Genomic DNA, 26,187 nt, shown 5'->3' with positions numbered 1-26,187 from the left:
CCTGCACATTGGTGGGATACGTGCTCTTTCTGTTGCGCTTCTTGTTGACAAGAGCCACTGGTAGGACATGTCTGCAGTCCATTGCCCCCTGACATGTGCGTGAAGCCAGCTGTGGCGTACATGCCTCGCTTGGTCTCCATCTGTTCCTGTGCAGTGTGTGTGAAGTGTAGTTAGTGGGGTACCATGCTGACCGTTGCGGGGGTCTTGTATTGGCCTGGCTGTGTGACTCCTCCATCTCAGGCGGATGTCGTTTAGCGGGTGCCAGTGGCCAACAGGTGCAGCATGGCCAGCAGCTTTGTTCACAGTGGGATGTTGGTTGTCCGCTGTGTTGGTGCCTTCAGCCTGTGGGCAATAGTTTTCCCTTTGGGTATATAGTGGGCAATGTCATTCTCTGGTATTGGATCTGAGAAATTGGTGCATTTTCGGTGGGTCACTGTCCTGGTCTGTGCTGCCTCAGTGTTGATCCGAGGGGGGGGGGCAGTGTGTTCTCTTGGGCATCTGTTGTTCTTCAGGTGTGGGTGTGGGCTGGTCTCCCTTTTGTGGTGCAGGCTGCTGTCCGACTTTACACCAGGTCAGAGCAGGTGTTAGTTTCCTGCTGCTAACGCACCTTATTGCCTGTTTTGTGTTCTTTTCGCCGATCTGGCTGTTCATTGCGAATGTTGCGGAGTGATGGTTTTGCTGCTTTTTGCACTGGAATGCCTACTCTGCATCTCACTAGCGATAGTTGCCGGGGTCATATGTGGCGATGTTTTTTGCGGCTGCTGTTGCGGGCAAACTAGGGTTATGGGCTGTTTACACCAGCTTGTTAATAGGGTGATGTGTTCATCTCAACTTTGGCTGCGATAAAGTGCAGGTAATTCAGCGATAGCTCCTCGTGAATATGCCCCATAGGGTTGACACACACCGAATTCTTCAAAATGTATGCCTAGATTTGGTAATAAACAATTTCTTCTTTATTCTCTCATTGCAGGGTGATGAGTTGCAGACAGTTTGCACCTACAACACATCAGGACGTCACAATGTAACATTTGTAAGTTCATTTTTAAAAACCATACTCTCATTCACCATTATTAGGAGCCTGAAAGGAATATTACCAGATGTGTGTTTGCTCAAACAGTCAACTTTCGGTTAAATGTCGAAAGCTATTTCAGCAAGGGGTGCGAAAGGGCCGTTTCCTCCTAATTGTAGTGTTGAATGGTGTGCATCAATAGTTTGCAATCACATGTGATTGAAACTCTGGATCAAGTACGGGCGAAGAAGATGGCAAATCATGGTTTGCAATGAGGAGAGGGCCCTCCTGCGACTCAAAATCACTAAATTAAAGGCTGGTCGCAAAAGTTAGGGCCTTACAGCCTGTCTCTGCATGGCCATAAGGAGAGAGTAGATTTCTATGCAACTTAGAAAAATTTTAATTTATCCTAGTACTTCCAGAAAGAATGTTGAATTTGAATAATACTATCGCTTTAGAGGCTGCTGCATGAGTCAGAGGATCGTTCTATTCTTTCAACAGGTTCCATATGAGAGGTTTATCAGTTTTAGGGCACAGTAGGATGCACCATGGAAAAAGCACAGTTTCAAGTTGTGAGTGGGGATGAGAACATGTTTTCAAAAATGTTTATGTATAACTTTAAAACAGATGTTGCACCACTCATGAATTAATGCATGTTCATGTGTTTGATGACCTGCCGGTCTCTCCATCCATGCAGTATTTGGCCTGGTGTCATTTCCAAGTTCTTTCTTCCTACTCATTGTTTTTTCTGTCTTAGAGAGTCACGGGTAGTAAACCCATTAGCCACTCTTTGGGCTTCTCTTCTGTTGGGCACATGTTTTGTAAGCGCAGGACTTCCACAGCATGAACTAAGTATGTTTAATGGTAACATACAACGGCCCACGATGGTCTGCCAGCTGCTCCCTCTGTCAACTGCTCTCTATGCCATTCCAGAATACCCCTACCTCACGAGAATCAAGTTACCAGGGAACAGCAAGTATTCCACAAGGAATGTACACTATGAAATACAGAGTATATCCAGAAATACAACACATCTATGAAATACAACACATCTAAGAAATACAGAGTATACAGAGATACAACACATCTCCTCCCTTAACAAAAACAAAACAAAAACAAGAACTTAAGAACATACAAAATCATCAAGATGCTTAGGTTTAACTCTGACACTAGAAGAGCGATCACAAACAGGAATCTCCCCCGACTTGGCATTGGAATCAATGTAGTATTCATAAAAGTGTGTACACTCTCAACACTTGATTGAACTCAAATTATAGGTTCCTGATAAACAGAATTGGGTTTCTTCCTCAGGGTGCGTGGGTAGTGTGCCCGAGCCGCATGTACCGGTCTCTGTGTCCTGTGATGACTCTGCCCCCGGTGGCAGTACTACACAAATGGTGTAAGTACTTACCTGTTATCTACTTTGTCCTGACGAATGCTCTACAGACCCGGCTGGGGCAGAAAGAGCAGAAACATTTCGACTGTTTTTTATAGATATAAGGAGATCTAGTAACCTCGATTTACCAAAGTATCCATTCTACTTTTTAACAAACACCAACTCTCCTTTTATATTAAAGTTTCTTTTGGAGAGATTCTGTTTTTTAATTCACAAAAACAATCTTTACACTTTAACTTTCTACTTGCACCTTCCCTCTGTGGGTGTCCTTTACTCTCTAGACACTGCTACCCAGACCAGAGGTTGCCTCAGATTGATGTTGGCATATAGCACGTAATTGGGTGCCCGATGACTATGCCATAACGCTGATAATGGGCGGATAACAGATATACACCGCAAATAATATCTAAGCGTTTATGAGGGTGCACCATCACAACCAATGGTTATGAAGCTACAAGTGTCCATTCTCCTTTCTGATTAAACTGACTCTTGCGTATTATCGTCACTTCTGCTGCCCTGTCTGGCATTGTTAGAGCCCATTCTCTGTTCTTGAGTTGTGTCCTCAGAATCCTCGGCATGTTTTACCTTGATGCTGGCTACCTTCTTTTTTTCAAATTTTATTTTTTTACTTTGTAGAGCAGGTTCCTTGTCTTTGGACTTGACGTGCTCTTCTTTGTGTTCTGATCGTCCTCTTCTTTCCGATTTCTGTGAAGAAGTCTGAAAAGATAGAGAGGAACGTGTATCAGTGTCTTGATATCTATCAGGTTTTTTCAAATTATCCCTATTTCTAAGATTGTATCTTTTTTCAGGGGGCTCCCGTTGGGGAGACCTATCCCCCTGTTCTGGAGATCTATTCCTCCTCCGGGGTGATCTTCCTCTGTTTTTGAACTGTTTCTCCTTGGGACCAGTATCTTTATTACCTTCCCATTTCTTTTTTGTAGTAGTTAAGGTGTTTTTTATAACAGATTTTTCTGTATTGTCAGGTAGTTGAGGTTTTAGTGGTTTCCCACCCAAACTGTCTCTACCCAATTCTTCATAGTACTTTTCCAATATTCTGGCAAGTTCAAAAGGCTGGTCTGCTATATCAGTTTCTCTTAATTTCTGGCGGATCGCCACAGATGCTGCTTCGCCCCTTACATTTGCTAATAGTATAGCAGAGACTTGCTAAAAGTCTTTCAGTAATTTCATACCTAGATTGAAAGCTGGTTCTGGACCATATTCATTCTGAATCTGCTTCAGAACGTCTGGTATTACCGTAATAGACGGAACACCATGTGTTTTTGTATAGATTGAAGCAAAGACTGTTCCCCAAGTGTCACAGTCCTCCACATGTTGTGCGATACCCATTGGTAAACAGATTGTCAGAATTCTGTGTTTTTCATGAGGTGTACTATCAGGAAATACTGCCTCTATTTGAGTAATCTTTTGAGCTAACCAAAATGGAATTTGTTCCCGTTTTGTGGGTAATTTACCAATGACTGATTGTATAGTCTGTGGTGTTATTTTATGTGTGTTCCCCATTTGAGGGGTGTGTTGTGGAATTCTTATTGTCGGTTTGACTGTTAAAGTCCTCATGACATACTGGACTAATTGTCTGTTTATTTTAATCAGTTGATTTAGCTGGACCAATAATTCACCGGTTGACATTTTTCCTAAGTCGGGGTGTGGTGTGTAACTAGCTAATACCGGCCATGTTGCTCCTGGTCTGCCAAGTGGACCGAGCCTGGTGATGTGATTGTTGTGTTGTAGGGTGCCATTAAACTACAGCTGATGCTGCTGGTAAGTTAGTGGAATTTCGATTTCCTCATATGGAACGTATTCCACTGGAGTTTCCCCTGGTTGGTAGGAGTGGAACTCCTTTGTTACCGGATTTGCTTCAGGGATTTTTATCCATGAATAGACTACCTCTGTCTGCCGATACTCGTGTGCCTCTACCACAAATACAACTGTACCACCTCTTGGGGATGCTCCGCTGTGTATAAGTTTGTAAGTTACACTCTTCCTTACATTTACTGGGATGAGCTTAGCATCCGGTTCGTTTTGCAAAATTGTAGCGTGACCAGCCAGCAGCTGGTTAGCTACTGCTAGCATTTCGGTATCATCGTCTTCGTCTCCAGCCATTTTATTGACCGAAAACGTGCAGAGCAAGTTTCAAGGAAACAAAGATTAGGTGCACAATATTTTGGAACACTGTATCCTTTAACGTTGAATAAACCAAAAACGTCCACATAGGATTCTCATCCCACTCAGTTTTGGCGGATATTACCCTTTTAACCACTCCAGACGTCTATGGAGTATTACGGAAAAGGGGTCTGAGTGAAAAGCACGACTGAGTTACTCTAGCCTCTAGCGTTAGATTATGGCCTTACCAAACCGTTGGGCGCCATGTAGTGTAGTTCCTATATTCCCAATAGGCATCAGCGCATTGGAATAATATAGACGGCAGTGTAGATCTAGGACTGAAGTCGACCAGGTCTCTGCTGACTATATTAGACTTAAATATGAATGCCAGCTAGCTCAAAGGTCACTAGAAACTTTCTCGAATGTACAAGAAGGTTTTATGCTTCCTGAATAGACAAGAAGGGATTCGTTTCTGACAACCATACAACTTGACAACTTTGCATCTCCATGAATGAGGAGGGAATCTCCAGAGCCGTGAAAAACAATAGAGGGAATTTTACTCAGTCATACGTGCATGCTTCGTTTCACCAGAATTGTAGAGAAAGAGAGACAGGCGTTTTCAATAAAGAATGTTATTTATTGAACATTCTGTTTTCTCATTCTTGAGAAGTGAATTGCTACAATCGCAATACTTGTCATAAAGTAAAGTGCGTACAGTAAAAAGAGTATTATGAAATAATACTGGAAAAGCATGATATAGTTTCTAAGCCATAAGATGCATCTAAAATGGATAAAATATATACAACAATAATAAAATGACTAAACCAACTCAACTGGTGCTTCTAAATTATGCCAACCCCGGTGTACCTAACCTAAGCCTAGTACTGGGAGGAGGTAAGTGAGAAGTACCTTAAATTAAATAGTTTTCTGCCAAGAATCTAACACCAAGAATTCTCTCAGAGTCTAATCAGCTCCGTACATTTGTTTAGAATGTGGGAGGTCTTGTATCTCTCTCTCAGAACTCGATCTCCCGGCAACTAGCGAGGGCAGCTGGGGAACACTGGAGCTGGATTTCTCGGCAGGATAAAAGACAGCGTCTTTCTCAGTGCGTCAAACGGGAGGGTCGGCTTCCTTCAGCTCTTGCAAACAGCAGGGCGTCGGGCAAGTAGTTAGTTGAGCTGCTCCAAACCACTGTGTCTCTAACTAGGCAAACGTGGGCATACTTATACTGAAAAGGTGCTGTGTTTGACGTAAAGGGTGGACATATCAACGTCATTAGGAACATGAAGTGCGCAACACGCTCCAGGGGTCTGGGGCAAATCAATACTGGAGGTTCAGGGAATTCCCTCGGGGCTACAGTAGGCTGGTCATCTCTCAGAACCTGTTGTACTTTCTAGGAGCTTAGTTGGCAGAGGAAATGCCATGTTAGGACTGCACTGACTCTGTCTAAATATGGTAATGATTCTTGTACCCATATAAGGGTAGTATAGGTTAGATCCATATTTGGGCATGAATCGGGAAATACATATTAGGGTCCTAGATTTCATCACAACACTGTGACTCTTTCAATTATTTCATGAAAGGCTTTTTACTTGCCAATAATTTCACTTAGCATCATGTTTTCTGTTTCCCTTCGTAGATCGATCGGGTCCATGGACACTCTAATGTCACCCTACTCCTTCATTAAAGACTCTCAAACTAGAGGTTCAGGTTTTTGGCCAGTTTTCATTTACTTTTGGGTCCTTTCCTATTGAGTTGGACATATTTTTGCTTACTGTACTAAGTAAGGATTAGAAATCAGTATGAGTGAGCAATTGTGAGTGTTCCTACAGAAATTCTTTGAAATTCCCAAGCTATTGGGCATTGTCTTTGATAAATGTATGATGGAAAATAGCCACAGTTCAGATTCAATCCACAACATTGCAAGGAGATACTAACAGATTTTAATAAGCTTGGACATTCACCACTCTTTTAAGGCTGAGATGCAGACTGAAAACAGACTGTCGATGATGGCGCCACTGTGAGCTCAAAGCATGCTGGAGACAAATATATGCCATTCAATTAATTACTGATCATTTCACAAAATATGGTGATACACGCTTTCACTTAGGAGTGCTCTATTCTCCTACACATAGATTGAGGCCTGTACTCTTTAATTGGAATTTTATTTATTTTTTATAGGTAAGATGTACTTGTAGAAATACAAAACTCAAAAAGTATTTACTGACAAAACTTACATTTACTCAAATATTGGTTAAAATTATTTCAATCATACATATGTTAAAGCCTCATTTATGTAAACCCTCACTTTGGACAATTGTTACTAAATTAAATCAGCCACTATTCTAGGAAAAACACACCGGTTGCAATATTTCACAGAGTACAAATACTTCCTTGGGGCTTGATTGACAAAGGTAGTGTAAGTTTACTATTTTTTGGGTATTCATGAATACATTTTGAGAGTTGTAGCTTTACGATTGCGGAGGCTCTGCACTCGTGGTGGAAACTCCGCTCATAAAAAGATGGGACAGGTCTATCTTTATATGAGCGGTGTCTCCCTAATGTGTACGTTGACTCCCCAGTCATATAGATACTACTAGTATAATTCCTTAGTGAATCAAAAACAATTCTTTAACGTACACTAAAGTGTAAGTTTACCTTTGTGAATCAGGCCCTCTGTATCTCAAAAAAGTGCTTCTGATAGAATTCACAGTAGAGTCCCAAAACTCATTAAAGGAATCTTGTCTGTATCAATATGACGTACTTCACAAATGTAATATCCATAATTGTCTAATGCTAGGTATTGTCCAACCGATGCAAGACTGACGGCAGTGCTCCTTACTCATTTGTGGGGAACTTAAACAAACAAGTCTTATGACAGAGTGATCTACTGATTGCTTCAATCTATATAAAATCTATCACAGGTCTTGCAACAAGTGACCAAAGTGACCAAATTCCGGATTTGATCTGATGGAACAATACAGTGCACATATGGTTTATTGTGCTTAGTTGCATCCTAAAGGATATAAATGTCGGTATGTGAAAATAGTCTTTACTCTTTGCTGTCCACCCTATGTATAAGAATCGTTGTGCCATAAAACTGAGGCCTTTGCATTAAAGAAGAAGACGTTTATATATCATAAATATTGTCAGGATGTTTGTTGAATGTTTATGCTTGCATTCAAAGTCCCTTCAATGAGTGTGCCCTTAATGGACCCAAAAAGAAATTTAAATGTCTACCCTTATATTAACTATGAACTTTTTGAGTCTCTTTTATAAACATTGTGGAGTATTTGGTATGCGTGGTTCGTATAGAATTATGGGCAAGATTAGGAAGGCGGGCGGACTCACATGCACCCCCCACGCTAATGGAGATGGGGACTGCCCAACATAGGTTTGGGGGTCCCATAGGCCAAATTACAATGCGGCGGCCACCACGGCGTGCGCATTGTTCAGGTTTTCCATGGCGCAGGTGCTGCTGGTACATATCTTTTTTTTTGTTTAAAAAAAAAAACTTTATTATTCACTATAGCGTCGCACACAGCTTGTAGCCTACAACCCGGGGGCCGGCAGCGTAGTAATCACAGGTTAACTAAACCTTCAGTCATAATTTACATGGCCGAATAGCCGACAACCCGGGGGTCCGGCGGCGCTGCACATACTAAAATCGTCATTACCGATAAGGACTGTCGAATTGTGGTTTCCCCAATTAGTTTAGCGTGTGTGTGCAATCCCTTAGGTCCTGAGTACATTCCCAACTAAACAAACCCCAAACTCCCCCCACCCCTTCCTCAATGCGACCACCCCCCACCATCATCCTTGTCATGATCTACACTCTGCCATTTATCCTGCCCACAGTGTGGTGTTCTGTTACTGTGCTAAGTGCCCATCCCAGTGCATGAGACGACAGCCCTCTACTGAGCAGCACCTCTGCCTGGCAGGATCTCCTGAATATCCCATCGTGAACTGTGAATAGTTGTCCTGACCATTAGTGCGTGCCTACCCCGCCAACGTGTACCTAGGCCCCCTTCCAAGCGTGCCAGATGGGTCTGTATGGTGTAACATTCAGATGCTCCCTGTATCATCATCCGAGCTTGGCAGTGCATGTCCCTCGTGCCCCTCCTCATTTGTCTCATCATCTGCGTCCCTTGCTCTCAGATGTGCCTGATACAAGCTCCAAAAGTTATTCGGACGGCTCGTGGGAGGTAAAAGCTCACTATAGCATTCGGATTGTGTGCAGCTATATATCATGTCACGTGCCCACAGTTTGGCCGTTGGTAGCGGCCCTCTCATCCAGCACATAGCGACCGCTCGTCCGGCCATTAGCATGCCCATGTCGGCTAAACGCCGTACTGTGACGGGCAGCCCTCTAGAGTGCCCCAGAAGGGCCAGCGCCGGGTCTGCCGATAGCTCTATCTCCAGAATCGAACTCACTCAGTGAATATGCTCTCCCAGAATATATAAATGCCTGGGCACTGCCATGCCAGGTGCATGAGGTCCGCAACTGGCTCATGGCACCGCTCGCATTCAGCTGATTGCCTAAGTCCGTACCGGTGCAGTCTCTCTGGAGTATAGTACACCCTTTGAAGATATTTAAAATGAATTAGCCGGTGCTGCCATTTAGGGACAATTTTCTAGTGCTGGCACAGCAGTAGCGCCACATGTCGTCATCTATTATTATCTGTAGGTCCTCTTGCCAGGCAGCCCTGGGTTTCGAGTATTGCGGCTCTCTGTGCGCTATCGCTATCCTGTATGGAAATGGAAATGTATTTGAGCTTGTAAAGCGCACTGCTACCCGTAGGTTTCCTGGCGCTGTATAACGCTAGGGAACCCGTCCTGGCTTTCCCAGTGAGATGGTCCCTACTGGGCACCCCCAAAGTGAAGCCAGGCATCCCCGGCGTTGATGGGGCCGTTTGTGGAGATTAAGCAAGCTATTGCCCAGAGTTGCTGAGTGGGACCCATGGTTAAAGTGACACCGAAGGCGAGATTTATTGAGCCCGCTGACATTGGCCCAACACCCTGCCGCATCGGGAATTGAACCTTGGTCCCGGGCCGACCTCTGCTTCTGGGTCTGCCGCCTCTAACCAGTGAGCCACACTACTCCACATATAAGTTAGTGATTAGCTTGTGAGGGGAAACTGTTTTGAGAACATAAGTGAGTTCCGGTATCTCCGGTGGCTCCGCTAGCCCTGGTCCGAGGAGTTCCAGCATCGGGCTACGAATTCTATGATATTGAAACCGTAGGAGTAGAGGACACTCGCCGGTCCCTGGGGCCGTCTGCTCCCACGTCTTCACTGTACCATTGGTAAATAAGCCTCCCGCACTCGTGATGCCCACCTGGCATAGTGCCTGGGTAACCTCCGTCTCTGCCACTGGCGCCAGCCACAGGGTCCATTCTATGGGCATAATCGGTGAATACTGTCATATAGCTACTTCTTTTCTATATACTGTGTTAAGTTAGCATGAGCTTCTTAAATGTTTAAACACCGTTTTTCCTGTTTGCTTCACTTTGCATACGACACATAATTGTTATTTTAGCTTTCAACCTAGAAGAGCGTTGTGATTTACTTGAGAATAATATGTTATTACTCTGATATCAGTTTTGCTTGGTACACTGTCTGCACAGTGAGTGCTGAAGCCTCCAATGATAACTCGACACAGTGTTATTGTGAGGTCTGATCTTCGCACCTTCATAGACATAACACAAATGCAGCTGCTGCCAAAATCTGGCTTTAAGCGGGTTTTATATTGCTTTGCAAAAGACACACGTAACACACTTGATGGTGCTTCGCATGCAGAGAGCTGGTGGAAGATGATGTGATCCTCTGCCACTGAGATTTTGAGGTATGGGCCCGCCCAGCTAAAACCCAAATGAGACCTTCAGATATAAAATACTATGCTAAATAGGGAGGGTGAGAATTAGGTATTGTAAATTCCTATTCATTACAGCATCTTAGTATGCTGTCACCTTTTGCTTTCTATGGACTAGTAACTATGCTGATAACTTTGCTTCTTATAATATGTTTGCTAGTGTTATATAAGATACTGCGTTTGAGAACCGTGCATTAGTAAATAAATATTTCAAATATGCACGTGTCCTCATTTACTCCACGTTCTGGTTTGAAATGATTATATAGCGAAAGAGTGTTCATGTGTTCCATGATACCTGAGGTATTTCAAGTTTATGTTCTGGTTTGTCTAAACATTGGGAGTTTCTTATGACCAATGAGACACTGTAGCTAGCTCGGTAAGGGGATTTTGGGTAGTGAGGTGAGTTTTGGACCATCCTAATTCACTGAGGTTCCAGGTCTCTATGCACAGTTCTGTAGGAGAACGGAATTCCCGCTACATGGCGCCCATACGTTGTTGGCCTTATATCATGACACTTGAGTAGTATATCTTTCAATCCTTAACCCCTTCACTGCCGTTTCCGGAAAACGGTGGTGTCGGAAAACCTACCTATTTTTGAAATAGGTCCTTTCAAGCTTGATTCTTACTAAAACGGTTTCCTTGAATTACTACCCAGTTGTGCTACAAAGTTTACTTTGTTTTTCATATTTCCTGTGCTATCATGGCTGCCGTGGACATTCCGCAGCATAGTCGCATTGCGGTGCAAGATCATCTGCGGATGTACAATGTGCCTTTGGGCGGGCTTGGCTGTGATCATGGTGGTGAGTGCGGATGCAGCTTACCCTTACGAACTGTTTCATTCGTGGGTGACATTTCCGGAGGTGGACGCGAATTCTAATGTGTTCCACACGTACACTCCCACGGCTGTACCTAATGAGTATACTCCGTACAGGGCACAGAAGGTTCATATTGACGTTTGGCAGCATTGAGTTTGGTTTGGTGGTGCCCTACCCCATTCTTTGTCTGCTCCGAGGTTAGGTCCTTTGTCCATACCAGGCGCTAGTTGGCCTGTTTTGGCAGGATTTACTCCTCATCCTCTACACGGCAATTGTAACGTGTCTGAACTTCGACAACTAAATGAAGTCGCAATTGCCGTGATTAGAGCCTTAGTGCATTACATGGGCCGTAATCTTCCGGGTGGAGCCCCGGGGGGTGCGTCGCTTCCAGCTGGACAGCGTGGTTTGAAACTCAGTCCTGTAATGGTCAATGCCGTAATGGGCAAGAAGCCCCAGGATAAGGATGATTTTCCTTTCTGGCTTGCCGAGAAATTTGACCAGCTGGAAGCTGTATTAATACGACTCCTGGTGAAAAACACTGGATTCTTATGCTTAGTTTGCTTAAAGATTTGGCCTCTGAGCTCGTTGACTGTGAGACCTGGGGTAAGACTTTTGCAGCGGTGTATGCAAGGTGCTACGGCACCGCGTCTATGTCAGTGCTGTCTACGGTCCTTAAACGTGTTCAAGATGATCACGGACCAGAGTCTGCGGTTGAGTTGGGCATGCGCCTGTGTGGCACTTTTGATGTGGTTTGCGATCTGATCCTTGCTAATGTCAAGGGGGATGCAGTGAACTTTCAGGTTGCTAACGCGTTGGCGGCGCTTCCCGAGGCCGAGAAACCCCGACAGTTAGCGAAGATTATTGTGGCGGCTTATAAAACTGTGGGTCGCAATAGTAAGGGACTTAAGCCTTTTTCTGTTAAGGATAAAAAGCAGCCCCAGGGACAAGCTTTGGAAATGGAAGTTCAGCCCAAGTCCAAGAAACAAAATTGGCCTAAAAACAGAAACAGGGTAAGCAACAGCAACAACAACAAACACAGCGATCTCGTCCTGCATCTCCGTTGCCTGCGCAGTCGATGACTTGCGCGATCGCGCAACGATTAAAACTCCTGATCGATTTCAGGCTTCTGACCAACGCTCTCCTCGTTCCTTTCAGGACTCATCGGCCCGACAACCGGTGATGGAGGGGGCGGCAGGGGTCGGGGTGGCCAACAAGGACGTGACCAGCCCCGCCCGAGGAACGGTACAGAAAAGCAGGAAGGCTCTACGCCTAAGAGGCCGCAGTTTGCCAAGAAGAAAGTCACAGCCTTAACAGCGCATCGATATGCCACAGATAGTGAGAACGCGGCTTCGGAATCTGACGTAGGCTCTGACCTTGGTGGACAGCGCGGCGGAGATTACCATAGTGAGAGAGGCCCTGCGTCCACTACTGAAGGTGACAGCGACTGATACTTATGTTGTCATTGAAACAGCAGATACCAGAGTTGCTCCCCCTGATAGACTTTTTGAAATTGTCCTGTTAATAGAAGGTGACATACAGCGAACTATAAAAGGGGTATTTTGGGAAAATCTTTCGTCTACATATGACATTTTGCTTTCGGAGGCTGACTGGCCCCACCTTTTGTTCTCGCAGCTCCGCGAGGGGAGGAGGTAATCCTCCCCAGTTTCGCGAACACAGTCTCGAAGGAGGATGCGCTGCATTTTGCAGAAGAGTGGGCTCTGGCTCTAGCGCCGGCTGTGTACCGCTATCAATGTGGTGGGATAAATTGTCCCCATGCCACGAGATTCCTTTGCGGTCTCAGCCACAACCTCAACCTCAATATCCCATACGACGTGAAGCAAAGGCTTCCGTTGCAGCTATCCTTGAACAATTGGAATATCAAGGTGTAATTGAAACATGTGTGTCACCGATGAATAACCCTCATTTTACTGTGAACAAGCCGGACGGTTCATATCGTTTGGTATTGGATTACCGGCATTTAAACTCGCATTGCCGTAACTGTGCAGTACAGAATACTCACGGCTCTGCACTAGTGAATAGTCTTGTGCGTAAGCGGTTTAAGACCACGCTTGACATTCCCAATGGTTTTTATGCCCATCGATTGGATGGTCTAAGTTCCCAATGGACCTCCTTTACTTGCGGCGGTGTCCAAAAACATTTTGACGTTTGCCTATGGGCTATAAGAATAGTCCTGGGATTTTTACTGCTCGGATAGTGTCTCTTTAGGAGAGAATCGACCCGGATGCTTGTTCGTATGTGGATGACATTTATCTCACAGACAACGAACTTTGGGAGCACCTGTGTCGAGTCAACGGGATTATTTGTACCTTTGCAAACTTAGGTTACAAATTCAACTTTGCAAAGTCGCACATTGCAGAGTACACAGTGTTGTTTCTGGACTACGAGCTCAACAATGAGGGAAAGGGATTAGCTCCTCACTTCCTTGAGAAATGCGCACAACTGCGCGCTCCGACAACACTGAAAATATTACAATCATTACTGGGCTTCTTGAATTTCGGGAGGACTTACATTCCGGAATATGCCCAGCGTATCAAGCCTCTGTATGCTTTGATACAACCATCATTTTCCAAATCATGCTGGCTGCCTGAGCAATCAGCTATTCTGCAGTCATTGCAAGCTGATCTGCTCGCTTCTAAATTACTTACAGACTCGTGATAACCAGACCAACCTGGTGATAAGAATTATCCCTGGGACGGTAGGTTTCACGTACCTAACTTTTAATGAAGGAGACACAGTTCCTATTGCTTACAAGTCACACTTGTACACTTCGGCTGAAATGCGTTTTTCCACTGTGGAGAAGGTTTTGACGGTTGTGCAGATGGCAATTCTCGAGGAACATGCCCTGTCGCAGGGGAAACGCATTTTGGTTGTTACCCCGTGTCCTTGGTGGCAGTTACGAAAGCCAGTGTACCAAATTCTAAAGCTTTGCACCCTCGGTGGATTCAATGGGCTGCATCCTTGACGTCCCAGGATGTCACGTTTATTTTTGACGCCTCGTTACGGTTGCAGGAGTACTTACAGTATGAATTCGTTCATCTGGCTCCTTTAGGAATGCGACCTTTGGAGGATTTCCATTGCATCATTTACACTGATGGTTCGGCGCAAGTTGCGCATGGCTCTAAACATGCCTAAGTTTCCGCATGCGCCATTGTGGTCCTTGCCATGGTGAACGATGAGTTCAAGTCCAGTGTTGTGCACACGCAGACACTAGGGGACTGCACTGCACAATTAGCAGAGCTTCGTGCGCTGATTCTTGCATTGGAGTACCCTGATCCTAGTGTGACAACACTTATCGTAAGTGATTCTTACTACTGTGTCCAGTCTTACAATGAGAACTTGTTCTTTTGGATTCAGAATTACTTTCTGATTCCAAGGGTAGCACCATAAAACATAAAATGAACTGGGTCCGAGTGGCTGAACTTAAGGAAAAGTTGCCACTTGTGTTTGTGATTCATACTCTTGGCTATCAGCGTGTTGGGGTTCACGCTGTCGGTAACTCGCTTGCTGATGAAGCCGCAAAATCAGCGGTATCCAAATATTTAGTTGCAGCAGTTACACGGTCCAAAAGTAAAATATATGATGACATCTTGGCGGCTGTTGCTGCCACTGAGAAGGGAGGTAAATATCCTACGGGGTTCCCTTCTAAGTACACATACCACTTAAGTCCCGATAAGGTTCCTTATGTGAAAATTCCTGAAGTTGGGGAACGGTTGATTCCCAACATGGATCGCAGGGCTATGTTGATTACAGCGGCTCATGAAGGTGTGGCGTCTGCCCATGCGGGCATCTCGGCCACTGTAACTCAGCTACAACAACGTTTCTGGTGGCGAGGACTGTACAAACAGACTCGCGATTATGTCCTTCAATGTGATATTTGCCAGCAGATTAAGCCTTCGACTGCTGCGTGTCCGCCTCAGACACAGTTGTACATATCTAATAAACCACTGGGTCGCGTTTATTTAGATCACTGCGGTCCTTTTTTCTTCTGATACTGCGTATAAGTACATCTTAGTCGCAGTTGATTCATGCACACGCTTTGTGTGGGTCTGGCCCCATCGCAGCACTGATTCACGGACTGTCATTAGAGATTTGCGTGTCTTTGTAGGGATTTTTGCCTGTGGTACCTTCCATTCGGATCAGGGTCCGGCTTTCGCCTCTAAGGCGTATAAGGATGCTATGGTTTCGTTGGGAGTCCAAGTCAAGTTTTCGTCTCCATACAGACCTGAGGGTAATAGTGTAGTGGAACGAATGAACCGTGTCTTAAAGCAATCTTTGACAGCTCGAGTTATAGGCACTGGCAGAAACTGGCTGGCCCATCTGAATGGCATGCAGCGTGCTCTTAATAATCTCCCTAGAAGGTCTCTGGGTGGGAGGACCCCGTACAAAATGCTCTTTGGTATCAAGATGTATGTCCCTGACCTCGACGGTCTAGACTGCGTGGCCCAAGCCACGGCCTTTGACGTAGATGAACATTGCAATGTTTTACAGGATCTACAAAAGACCAGAGACAGTCTTGCAAAGGAACATTTGCCCTCCAAATCGGATGATGCGTTGCAGATCTCGGTAGTTGGCTGGCTACCCCGAGTTGGAGAACTGGTTCGAGAGAAGATCGATAACAAGAAAGAATTTGGTCCTTCCTATCGAGCTCCGGTTCCCGTTCTTGGAGTGAAGGGCACAAGAACAGTCATTTTACCACCACTTCCAGGTCGTAAGGAAAACAGGTTTATGTCAATTGACAATGTCAAGATACACAGGGTGGCCGATTCTTCATAGTATGACACCGGCGGTCTCCTGTCCTTCGATTGTGATAAATTCTGTTTTGGCCACTACTTCTAATGCTGAGCCAGAAGTGGCCCTCGAGATGCCTGCTGCTTCCCATACTTTATTAAGTACTTTGCCTGTTAATACCATTGATGACCTAGATCACGCCTATCCTGCTGACTTATCGATGCCTGATTTGCAAACACGTTTGGCCACAGAATCCAGATTCTCCTTTGACTCTGTTTCAGTGAATTCGAAAAAACCCTCAAGTTTTGCGGTCTATTCCGCTTTATTTAAAAAACATTTTTTGATCCCCCCTTGGACATATATTTGGCTGGTACTTTTTTCATTTTACCTTTTCATGTCAATTGGCTTTGTGTTTTATTTTTTCAGACTTATCGATGGACACTATGTCGAGGAGAGAACATGCATTCGGCATCCTAATGGAACGTTGGGCCCCCTTTCCTCATCACATTCTGCACACAGACTGAAGAGAGACTTGAGTTTTGTTAACATCACTGCTTGGCCTGTTCTTAATGGGATTGTGTGGGATGCGGTTAAATTTCAAATCCATGGCCCTACTGAAGTAGTTAATGTCCCAAATGTGCTCAGAGTGAACAAGAGGGGATGTGGTGAAACAAAACATACGTTCTGATGATTGGGATATTCAGGCCGTAGAATCATTATTTGCTGATTTGAAATATTATGCTGCCTTTGATGCTGAAGATTTATATTTAGAATCTGCTAAATATGGCGAATTGTTTTGCTTCCAACATTTTGGTAACCATTATCTACAAAAAACAAGTTCCAGAGGGCTACTGTAAATTACACACAGTGGGAACATTGCCCAGTGCCAATACAAGGCAGCTCTAGTACATTTTTGAAAAAGTACACTTATTTTACCAACTTTAATCAATCAAATCCTGAGTCCTTTTATTTTAAAATGACACAAAAGTCCATGTCCAAAGTTAGACTTACCGATACAAAATTGTTGTATTCGAAGACACTCCTAGACAAATTAGCTGTAGAGAGCTACGAGCTATGGAAGAGACCATTGACCTTAAATCGGTTTGGGGTTCTAAAAGTTGGCAGATACAAGGCTTTGAGGCTTTGCACCGTGCATGTCTCATCCCGAATCATATGTTGTTTTTAAATTCTACCATTTTCCAGACAACATACTTTGGATTGGCTACTTCTAAAAAGTTGAATACACCTACTATCCCTATTTTGGAAGAATATTCCGGTTGGAATAATTTTACACAGTTTTCCATTGATGACTTGCAAACACAATTGCACAATTCATCCTTTAATGTGTCCAGTTTGAATCCAAAGGTTTGATTAATGTGGCACAGAAGCTCTGATTCGTGCCAACGTCGCTTTCTGGGTTTATCTGACGGTTTTACACAAGTCAGGCCTGATCCCCGTTTTGCATCTGACCATTCTGTCACCACTTACTCTGTAGGCAAATTGTGTCAGAATTGGCTTCAACATTCTATATTGGCTCCAGTTAGGTTATATCTTTCCAAACTGACAGATGATGTGGATTTAAATGATTTCATAAAAGGCCCGGCTAGTGGTAGGTCTAAAAGATGGATGTATGCAATTTACAATGAAATCTGGAAAACTTCACAGATTGAGGCTGCTAAGCGCCTTAGAGCAATTGATCAAGCTAATTTGGAAAAAGTGCTTGCTGTTGTGGATAAGAGTATTAACATGCTTTCATCACGCATTTACACATTGAATAATATTGTGTCTTCTGTTGTTGATATTGTACATGATGAAGTGTCAGTGTTATACCATGGTCAAAATCAATTGCGTTCCATTATGCAGTTTGCGTGGACCCTGCAGACGCTTAAGGCTGGTAGAATGCCTTGGAATTACATGAACCTGCCCTCACTCATTGCCCCTTTTAATTTGACTGACAAGCAGCGCATGCTTTCAATGCGTGATGCATCCTTTTCCATGTTACACATTGAGAAGTTGGAGTCTTTACCGTTCTCTGTAGATGTAGCCACTGCTGCAACGTGGCTTATCCACGGGCTAATCACATTACCATTTGCTTTGTACACATTTACAAATTGTATGCAATATATTGCGATAGGCAGATATGAACCATTAGGTAGCTCATTTCTCCATGAGGCATGGTCGCTTCCATTCACTTATCGATGCCTGAAAGACGAGAAAGAAGTTTATCTTAAAGGTGAGGAATGCACAGAGACACCTGATCATTCATTGATATGCAGACACATCCAGTTGCACGGTACTTGTAACCAGGACTGGCCGAATTTAGCCTGTGTTTTGAAAGGTACTCTGGTTCCCGCAATAGTTCCCACGTTCACTTTACTGGCGAACGGTAGTTATTTACTGTTGAACAACGAAGAATGTTGTGGGTTAATTAAAGGTATCGCTTATGTGGTAACAGTATCAGAACGTGTGGTCTGTTGCAAAAACGTTCTGTATCCTCCTACACATGGGAATTCAGAGGTTTCCATCTGGCCGTACATCCCAACCTTGAAAGCAGAGTTCAATGGTATGAGTAGAATTAGAGCCCTTTTGTCTCAAAAAGAAGTGGCCCTGAGTTCGGCCCGAGAAACATTTGTCCTTCACATTGCTAACAAGCGCACAGAGGTGCAGGCGCTTTTAAATACTGATTTGCCGTTACATTTCAGCAAGCTTGTTCATCAAATCTTTAATGCCTCCTCAACGTCTGGCCTCGCTCATTTTTTTAAAATAGTTAGCAGTGGTCTTGTGACTTCCTTCAAGAAAATATTTGGAGTCATCCCTGCTTTCTTTCATTCTTTGTTTTCAAGCCTGTTTGGTGGCTTCCCAGTTTTGCTAGCATTAGCTGCAGGCGTTTTGGTGGTATTTTGTTTTATTAAACATGGATGCCCGTCCTGCGTTAGTGGCCGCACAGCCCCTCCTGTCAGTGTTTCGCAACCGGATGCTTGATTACTATGGCACACTGCCGCTTGCGACTTTAAGCACAGCGTTTGGATTATCGTTTCGGTTTTCCCATTTCACATGTGTCCAGCCTGTGTTTCATTGCCTGAGCTGCGAGTTCGACTGGGCCCTTGATTTGTGTCTCTGCAAGACGGTGTCTCCTGACGTCGATTTTAATCATCTGATGAGCCCTGTAGTTGATCACGAGTTGGTTTGTTCTGGCGAAAGGATTATGGCCTTGGCAGCGATGCATGGACTAATGGGTCATTGGGACATACTAGCAGCAGTGCATGAGTTCTTGGCACAGAGCTTTCTTGAGAACCCACGAGTTGTCCTCTGATGATGCTAGAGGATCCTGTGCTGGAGCAGAACGTATGTTCTTTCCCACTACTTGATAGGGTGGCTGAACTGTTTTCGGATGATGACAGTGATTTCATGCTGGAGGCTGTTGCTGCATATTTTGCATAATCAGTCCTGTCCTGAGAAGCCTTCAGAACTTTTGCTACTTGCACGTTCCGGATTACATTTTTTTTAATGGTACTTTTTGCGTACAAATGATTTTGTCAAGCCCCAGGCCTATTGACTTGGTTGAATGTGGGCCTTGAACGTTTAGGACTTTTTAGTTTGGCCGCTGTAAGGCCTTCGCATTTGCTTTTGAATATTAACTCAGCTCATTATTATTGAACTTTGCTTTCATGTTTATGCACCCATTCTGGTCTTACCTTACCTTATTTTTGACCGTGCTCGGATCATTGGGGGGGTGTCATATAGCTACTTCTTTTCTATATACTGTGTTAAGTTAGCATGAGCTTATTAAATGTTTAAACGCCATTTTTCTTTTTTGCTTCACTTTGCACACGACACATAATTGTTATTTTTGCTTTCAACCTAGAAGAGCGTTGTGATTTACTTGAGAATAATATGTTATTATTCTGATATCAGTTTTGCTTGGTACACTGTCTGCACATTGAGTGCTGAAGCCTCCAAGGATAACACAGTGTTATTGTGAGGTCTGATCTTCGCACCTTCATAGACATAACACAAATGCAGCTGATGCCAAAATCTGGCTTTAAGCGGGTTTTATATTGCTTTGCAAAAGACACACGTAACACACTTGATGGTGCTTCGCATGCAGAGAGCTGGTGGAAGATGATGTGATCCTCTGCCACTGAGATTTTGAGGTATGGGCCCGCCCTGCTAAAACCCAAATGAGACCTTCATAGATATAAAATACTATGCTAAATAGGGAGGGTGAGAATTAGGTATTGTAAATTCCTATTCATTACAGCATCTTAGTATGCTGTCACCTTTTGCTTTCTATGGACTAGTAACTATGCTGATAACTTTGTTTCTTATAATATGTTTGCTAGTGTTTTATAAGATACTGCGTTTGAGAACCCTGCATAAGTAAATAAATATTTCAAATATGCACGTGTCCTCATTTACTCCACGTTCTGGTTTGAAATGATTATATAGCGAAAGAGTGTTCATGTGTTCCACGATGCCTGAGGTATTTCAAGTTCATGTTCTGGTTTGTCTAAACATTGGGAGTTTCTTATGACCAATGAGACACTGTAGCTAGCTCGGTAAGGGGATTTTGGGTAGTGAGGTGAGTTTTGGACCATCCTAATTCACCGAGGTTCCAGGTCTCTATGCACAGATCTGTAGGAGAACAGAATTCCCACTACAATACAGCAGGACACAGCCCTGTGCCCGCTGCAGCGAGTGCCGTGCATGGTTAGTGGCTGTCATAGAGTCTAATATGCCGGTTCTGCGATCCACTGGTTTAAATATTGTGGCCGGGAGCGGAATCGGGGCAGCAAATAGTTGTTCCATGCGCACATGGGGGATTTGCGTGCTCCCGTGAACCCACGAATGCAGGTGGGCTGCTTGTGCCACTCTGTAGTATAGCTCCATGTCTGGGGCGCCCAATCCACCCATCTCATACGGGAGTGTGAGTAGGGTCCATTTCACCCTGGGTTGTTTACCTCCCCATGCCAGCTTGATCAGAAGTTGCGTCAGAGTTTTGAAGAAGACCTTCGACAGTACCATAGGTATGGCATTAAATAGAAAAAAGAATCTGGGCAGAACTACCATGTTCATGATGGCTATGCGCCCCAGCAAGGACAGTGGCAGCCTGCACCACGCCTCTACGTCATCCTCCAGTTTGCTGCATGCCACCCCATAGTTCTCACGCAGCAGGAGGTCCTGGTCAGTGTGAAGCATAACTCCCAGGTACCGTACCGGTTCCACCGACCATTGCATCGGGTATTCCATGTCGAAGTGACCTGTAGCCGGAGTCAAAGGGAAGGCCACCGATTTAGTCCAATTGATCCTAAGGCCGGAGAGCGCACCAAAGCGCACCACCTCCCTTAGTACCGCTGAGAGGTTAACCTCAGGGTCGCGGACATAGAGCAACGTGTCGTCTGCATACGTCGAGATGACAATTTTGTACGTTGGGAAGTTTATGCCTTTGTTGCTGTGATATTCCCTGAGAGCGCATGCCAGCGGCTCAGCCACTAGCGCATATAGCAGTGGCGAGAGCGGACAGCCTTGCCTGGTGCCTCTGCTAATCCGGAAAGTGTCAGTGACCCGATCGACTATGCGAAGTCTAGCCATTGGATGGTGATACAATGCTCCAATCATTTGCAGAAATGGTTCACCAAGCCCCAGTCTCCGTAAGACTCTTACCATGAATGGCCACTCCACGGAGTCAAAGGCCTTCTCCATATCGACTATGGCTATGGCCTTTGTGTCCTGTCGTACGTGTTACATCGTGCCTAGCAGTGTCCTGATATTATAAGTAAGGTTTCTGCTAGGGATGAATCCCGCTTGTTCCGGGGCTACTAACTCAGGGGCTAATAATGCTAGGCGCGTCGCCAGAACCTTTGCATACAGCTTGGCATCAACATTTAGTAAAGATAATGGACTGTACGAACCAAATTCATTTGGGGGCTTACCTGGTTTCAGAATGGTTACTATCAATGCTTCCCTCCACACAAACATCATCAAAGAGAGTGGATAAGTGTGGAATCAATTTGTCCTGAAACGCCTTGTAGAAGCCCACTGTGAGCCCGTCTGCCCCGGGGGCGCTACCGGTATGCATACTTGCCATAGCCTCGGATATTTCGTCTTTAGTGATGGGTAGCATTAAAAACTCTTGCCGAGTTTTCGTAAGCGTAGGCAAATCTATATGGCCCAGGTAGTCCTCTATGTCTTCCGAGTCGCTTCCCGATCTAGTGGTATAAAGCTCCGAGTAGTAACACCTGAGCTCGTCTGCTTTCTCAGCCTCGTCTGTGATTATTTCTCCGGAAGCCGATTTTAGCTCAGAGATGTACAGATTGCCTCTGGTGCCTTTCAGCATCTTGGCTAGTAGGGAGCTAGGTCGCTCCCCCTCTCCGTACGTCCGGGCTGTCGCGTACTTCCCCATATGTTGGACTTCCCTATCTGCTTCTTCATTGTATTCTGCTATGAACCTTTTTATGTCTTCTTCCACAGTTTTGTCCGCGTCCCTCTGCTGCCGTCTTTCCAGCTCAGCGAGCTGCTTCTCTAAGTGCAGCAACCGTTGGCGTATAGATTTGAGGACACTCGAGTGCTTAGACATGGCAATGCCCCGTATGTATACTTTAAATGCCTCCCAAACTGTCTGAAAGCTATCTACCGATCCTACGTTGATTTCAAAGTAATTGTCGAACTCTTCAGCTAATTCTCCCCGAAATTGCTCATCCAGCAATGAGTACGGAGGAAAGCGCCATGTAAAAGGCGGTATCCTCTTCACTGGGGTCTCCAGCACCAGTAGCAGCGGTGAGTGGTCAGAGAGGGTACGTGTGAGCACCACGCAGGCCTTAAGCCTTGTCTTGTAAGAGAGGATGATGCTAGCCAGTAGTCTATTCTAGTGTGAATATCATGGTAGGCTGAGTAATGCGTGTACCTCCCTTTTGTTGTGTACCTGTTTCTCCACACATCAACTAGGTCAAGCGTCAGTAGCTCAGTTCGTATCGTCAGCGCAGCCGCAGACGGCCTACGCAGTGGGCCCGCAGATCTGTCCAATTCCGGGTCCAGCACCAAGTTAAAGTCCCCTCCCCAGAGCATTCTCGCTGTGGTATATGCTCGGCAATGCTGTGCAAGGGAGCTATAAAAGTCTGGAGAGTCATAGTTGGGGCCGTAAACGATAACCACTATTAGATCATATCCCTTCCCAGTGCATCGTGATATTAAAAACCGGCCTTCCAGGTCGGCTCTCACTAAGGACAATGTTAATTTCGATTTGGGGTTAGCCCACGTCAGTACTCCCCTAGAGTGAGTTGTAAATCCAGCTGCTGTAATGTTGCCCGCTAGGCCTCTACTGAGGAGCATTTTACTTGTGAGCGGAAGGTGAGTCTCTTGTAGGAGTTCCAAGTCCACGTTTTGGCGCTGCAGGTAGTTCAAGACCTTTCTGAGCTTGCGATGGTCATTCAAACCCCTTACATTCCATGAGAGTGCCCTGAGCGTAACCATCTCGCCCTTCCCACTCACTTGGTTTGTGCTAGTCATCTCCGCAAGTAAGTCATTGGGCAATTGTCAGCAGTTAGCACAAGGTCAGTGTAGGCAGTGCGATCAAGCAGAATGTGCAACATTAATCCTGATTCCCCCCCAACTGTGTGTATCCGAAAGCCCACCGTCTTCCCCACCCCCCTCCCACAGCCGACCTCCCCAAACCTGGCCTGGCCGAACCCTTTACCACCCCACCTCCCCTTCCTTCTTACTCCCAACTGGGACTGGAAACGCCCCAAGGTGCTTTGCGCGCTGGGGCCAAGGTCGCCTTTTAACTTAAGTGATCCAGCAGTAAGTAGAATTGTTGTGTGACAAGCATGTACTGGTCCATACTCCTCCCCCCCTTCACCCCAACTGCCTGCACAGGCTACCTGAAGACAGACCACCTGTTGTTGGCGAGTTTGCAACTAATGTTCAGGGTTTCGTAACCCCCCCTCCAACATGTGTATTATTGCGCAAAGGGTGGGGGAAGAGAGGTAAGAGCTGTAGCATGGGAGCACCATCGCCGTCAGCGAGCCCTACCGCACTTTAGTCGATCACACTCACTCCTGTTCATCTAGGCGGCTGCCTCCCTCTTCCTCCTCATATGTGTCGTCGGTTCTGTTAGTCTGATCCCTCGCCCAGTTCTTCAGCGCTTTCTGCAGTGTATTTGTGTCCCTGAAGATGTGCGACCGTCCCTGCCGATTGACCCTGAGCCTCACCGGGTACAGCATCGCATAGTCTAGGCCCATTTCCCTGAGTCGCTTCTTGTAGGGCACGAAGGGCTTGCACGCCTCCTGCACCCTGGCAGTGAAATCAGGGTACAGGGAGATAGCCAAACCCTCAAACTGCAGAGACTTGTGAGATCTTGCTAGCCGTAGGGCCGTGTCCCTGTCCTGATAGTTGAGGAGTTTTGCTATCATGGGACGGGGGGAGCGCCCGGCCGCGGGCGAGGGCCTAGTGTGCGGTGCGCTCTTTCCACCACAAACATTGACGAGAATACTCCATCACCTAGCAAGGTAGTAAGCAGTTTTTCCACAAACGTCTCCATTGGTGCAGTGGAGGTGGTCTCTGGCAGTCCTGTAATGCGTAGGTTACAGCGTCGTGAACGGGCTTCCAAGTCTTCCGTCTTGTCTAGTAGGGATTGCATGAGCCTCTCAATTTTCTTGTGCCCCACATCCAGATCCGCCTGTGCTTCCTCGACCTCGGTCACTCTGCGCTCCGCCATATCAAGTCTTTCCACGTGCTTGTCCAAGCGTTCTGCCATGCGGTTCATCCTATAGGTCAACGCATCTAGTTTAGTACCCAGTGAGGATATACTCGACTGCAAACCCTTCTCCATTGATAACAGGAGTGTCTTGATGTCAGCACCCATCTCCCACCCCTCTTCAGTGCTCGCTGCCGCAGTGTCAGCTACTGGCGATCCTTGTTGCTACAAATGTCTCTGCGAAAAGGGGAGCTTGCTCTGTGTTTTATCACCCTTTCCCATCTTGCCTTTCGGCTATTCCACCTTTATCTCGGGCTCTACGCTCTGGACCTGACTCAGCCAGGCGCTCTGCGGCCACAGTCCGCCCTATCCAGCACCACCGTTTCTTGGCAATCCCCTGGCGTGCTGTTTTGCGTGCCCAGTGTGCAAAAGTAAACGCAAACCCTCCGGACCCCCGAGCTTGGATCGCCGCAGCGCTGTACTGTGTGGTCGCACTTTGTAGCTTGTAGGCATGCCCGCCTGGTTTTGGGCCTTGATGCGGCAGTACCGGCTCCCACTTCTCTGTTCCCTTCTCCCAGACGTTCCGTTATACCTAAGAACGGTTCTACTGTTCCCTCAGCCACCAGTTGCTGGCTGCGTCTCTTTGCTGGGGGGGGGGGGAGGAAGGGGGAGGCACACGCTAAGGAATCCGGGCCCCCGCTGCCAACTTACGAGCTGGCCTCCGAGCACTGCCTGCTCTCTGCGCAGCCCAGTCTCCGCAGCCCACTTCAATGTCTAGGGGCCTTCAGGGCGTTTGTCCGTCGGCGCCTGTCGCACCGCCAGTGCCGCAGCTCCGCAGCTCCGCTTCCGTTGTAAGATCCACCGGCCACCGCTCAAAGTATCGTGTTGCGCTTGCTCCTGTGCTCGTCTATGGTGCCTGCCACAGGCCACAGACCCGTCGCGTATCACCTCACTGCGCTCCTTCACCCCCCGCTGTACTGTCTCTTGGGGTAGCGTTGCGTACTCGATGCCTGATGATCCCTCTGGTCAGTGCACCGTGGTCCAGAGCAATCAGGACCCGCTGGCTCCCGCTGGCTCTGTTCGTCTGGCCGGCCAGAGCGCCCCTCCTCCTCAGCCAGTGCCTGCACGTCGTGTGATGCACCGCGAACCTGCTGGCTACTACAGTCCGAGGCTCCCAGGCCTGCCGTCTCGCTGGTAATCACCACATCCTTTTCGATTTGCAATTCGCTGTGGCTTGACCGAGCGGGCTCCGCTGGTTCCCCCTCAAGTCCGATGCTCGGGAGAAGACCGGGTGTAGTTGTGGTCGCACTTAGGCGCAGGATAATGCAGGATACTTAATCGGCTTGGCCGAACAGTAGGAATATGCGGCCATCACGGTAGCCGGCAAGCTCCGCCCCCTGCTGGTACATATCTCAAGGGCCCGGGATGAAGGGGGGTCCACTGTGGGCCCCCAATGTCCATCCCCGCCAGTCTTTCCATGGCAGATGCCAGCAGTGGAAGACTATGTATAGTTATATCACAGAGCATACTGAGA

General features: G+C 46.2%; 1 protein-coding gene across 1 annotated transcript in view; it reads left to right on the top strand.

Moving 5' to 3' along the window:
* LOC147700848 (putative DBH-like monooxygenase protein 2) overlaps positions 1 to 26,187 on the top strand; it is a 477,613-nt gene that overhangs the window by 288,956 nt on the left and 162,470 nt on the right. Inside the window, exon 10 of the mRNA XM_086929749.1 lies at positions 971 to 1,030. Coding sequence (XP_086785875.1) covers positions 971 to 1,030 — 60 coding nt within the window. The remainder of the gene's footprint in view (positions 1 to 970; positions 1,031 to 26,187) is intronic.

This window comes from Lissotriton vulgaris, chromosome 7, assembly GCF_964263255.1.
Source record: "Lissotriton vulgaris chromosome 7, aLisVul1.2, whole genome shotgun sequence".
Lineage (NCBI taxonomy): Eukaryota > Metazoa > Chordata > Amphibia > Caudata > Salamandridae > Lissotriton > Lissotriton vulgaris.
The sequence above is the reverse complement of the archived record's forward strand: the minus strand, read 5'-3'. Positions and strand labels throughout refer to the sequence as shown.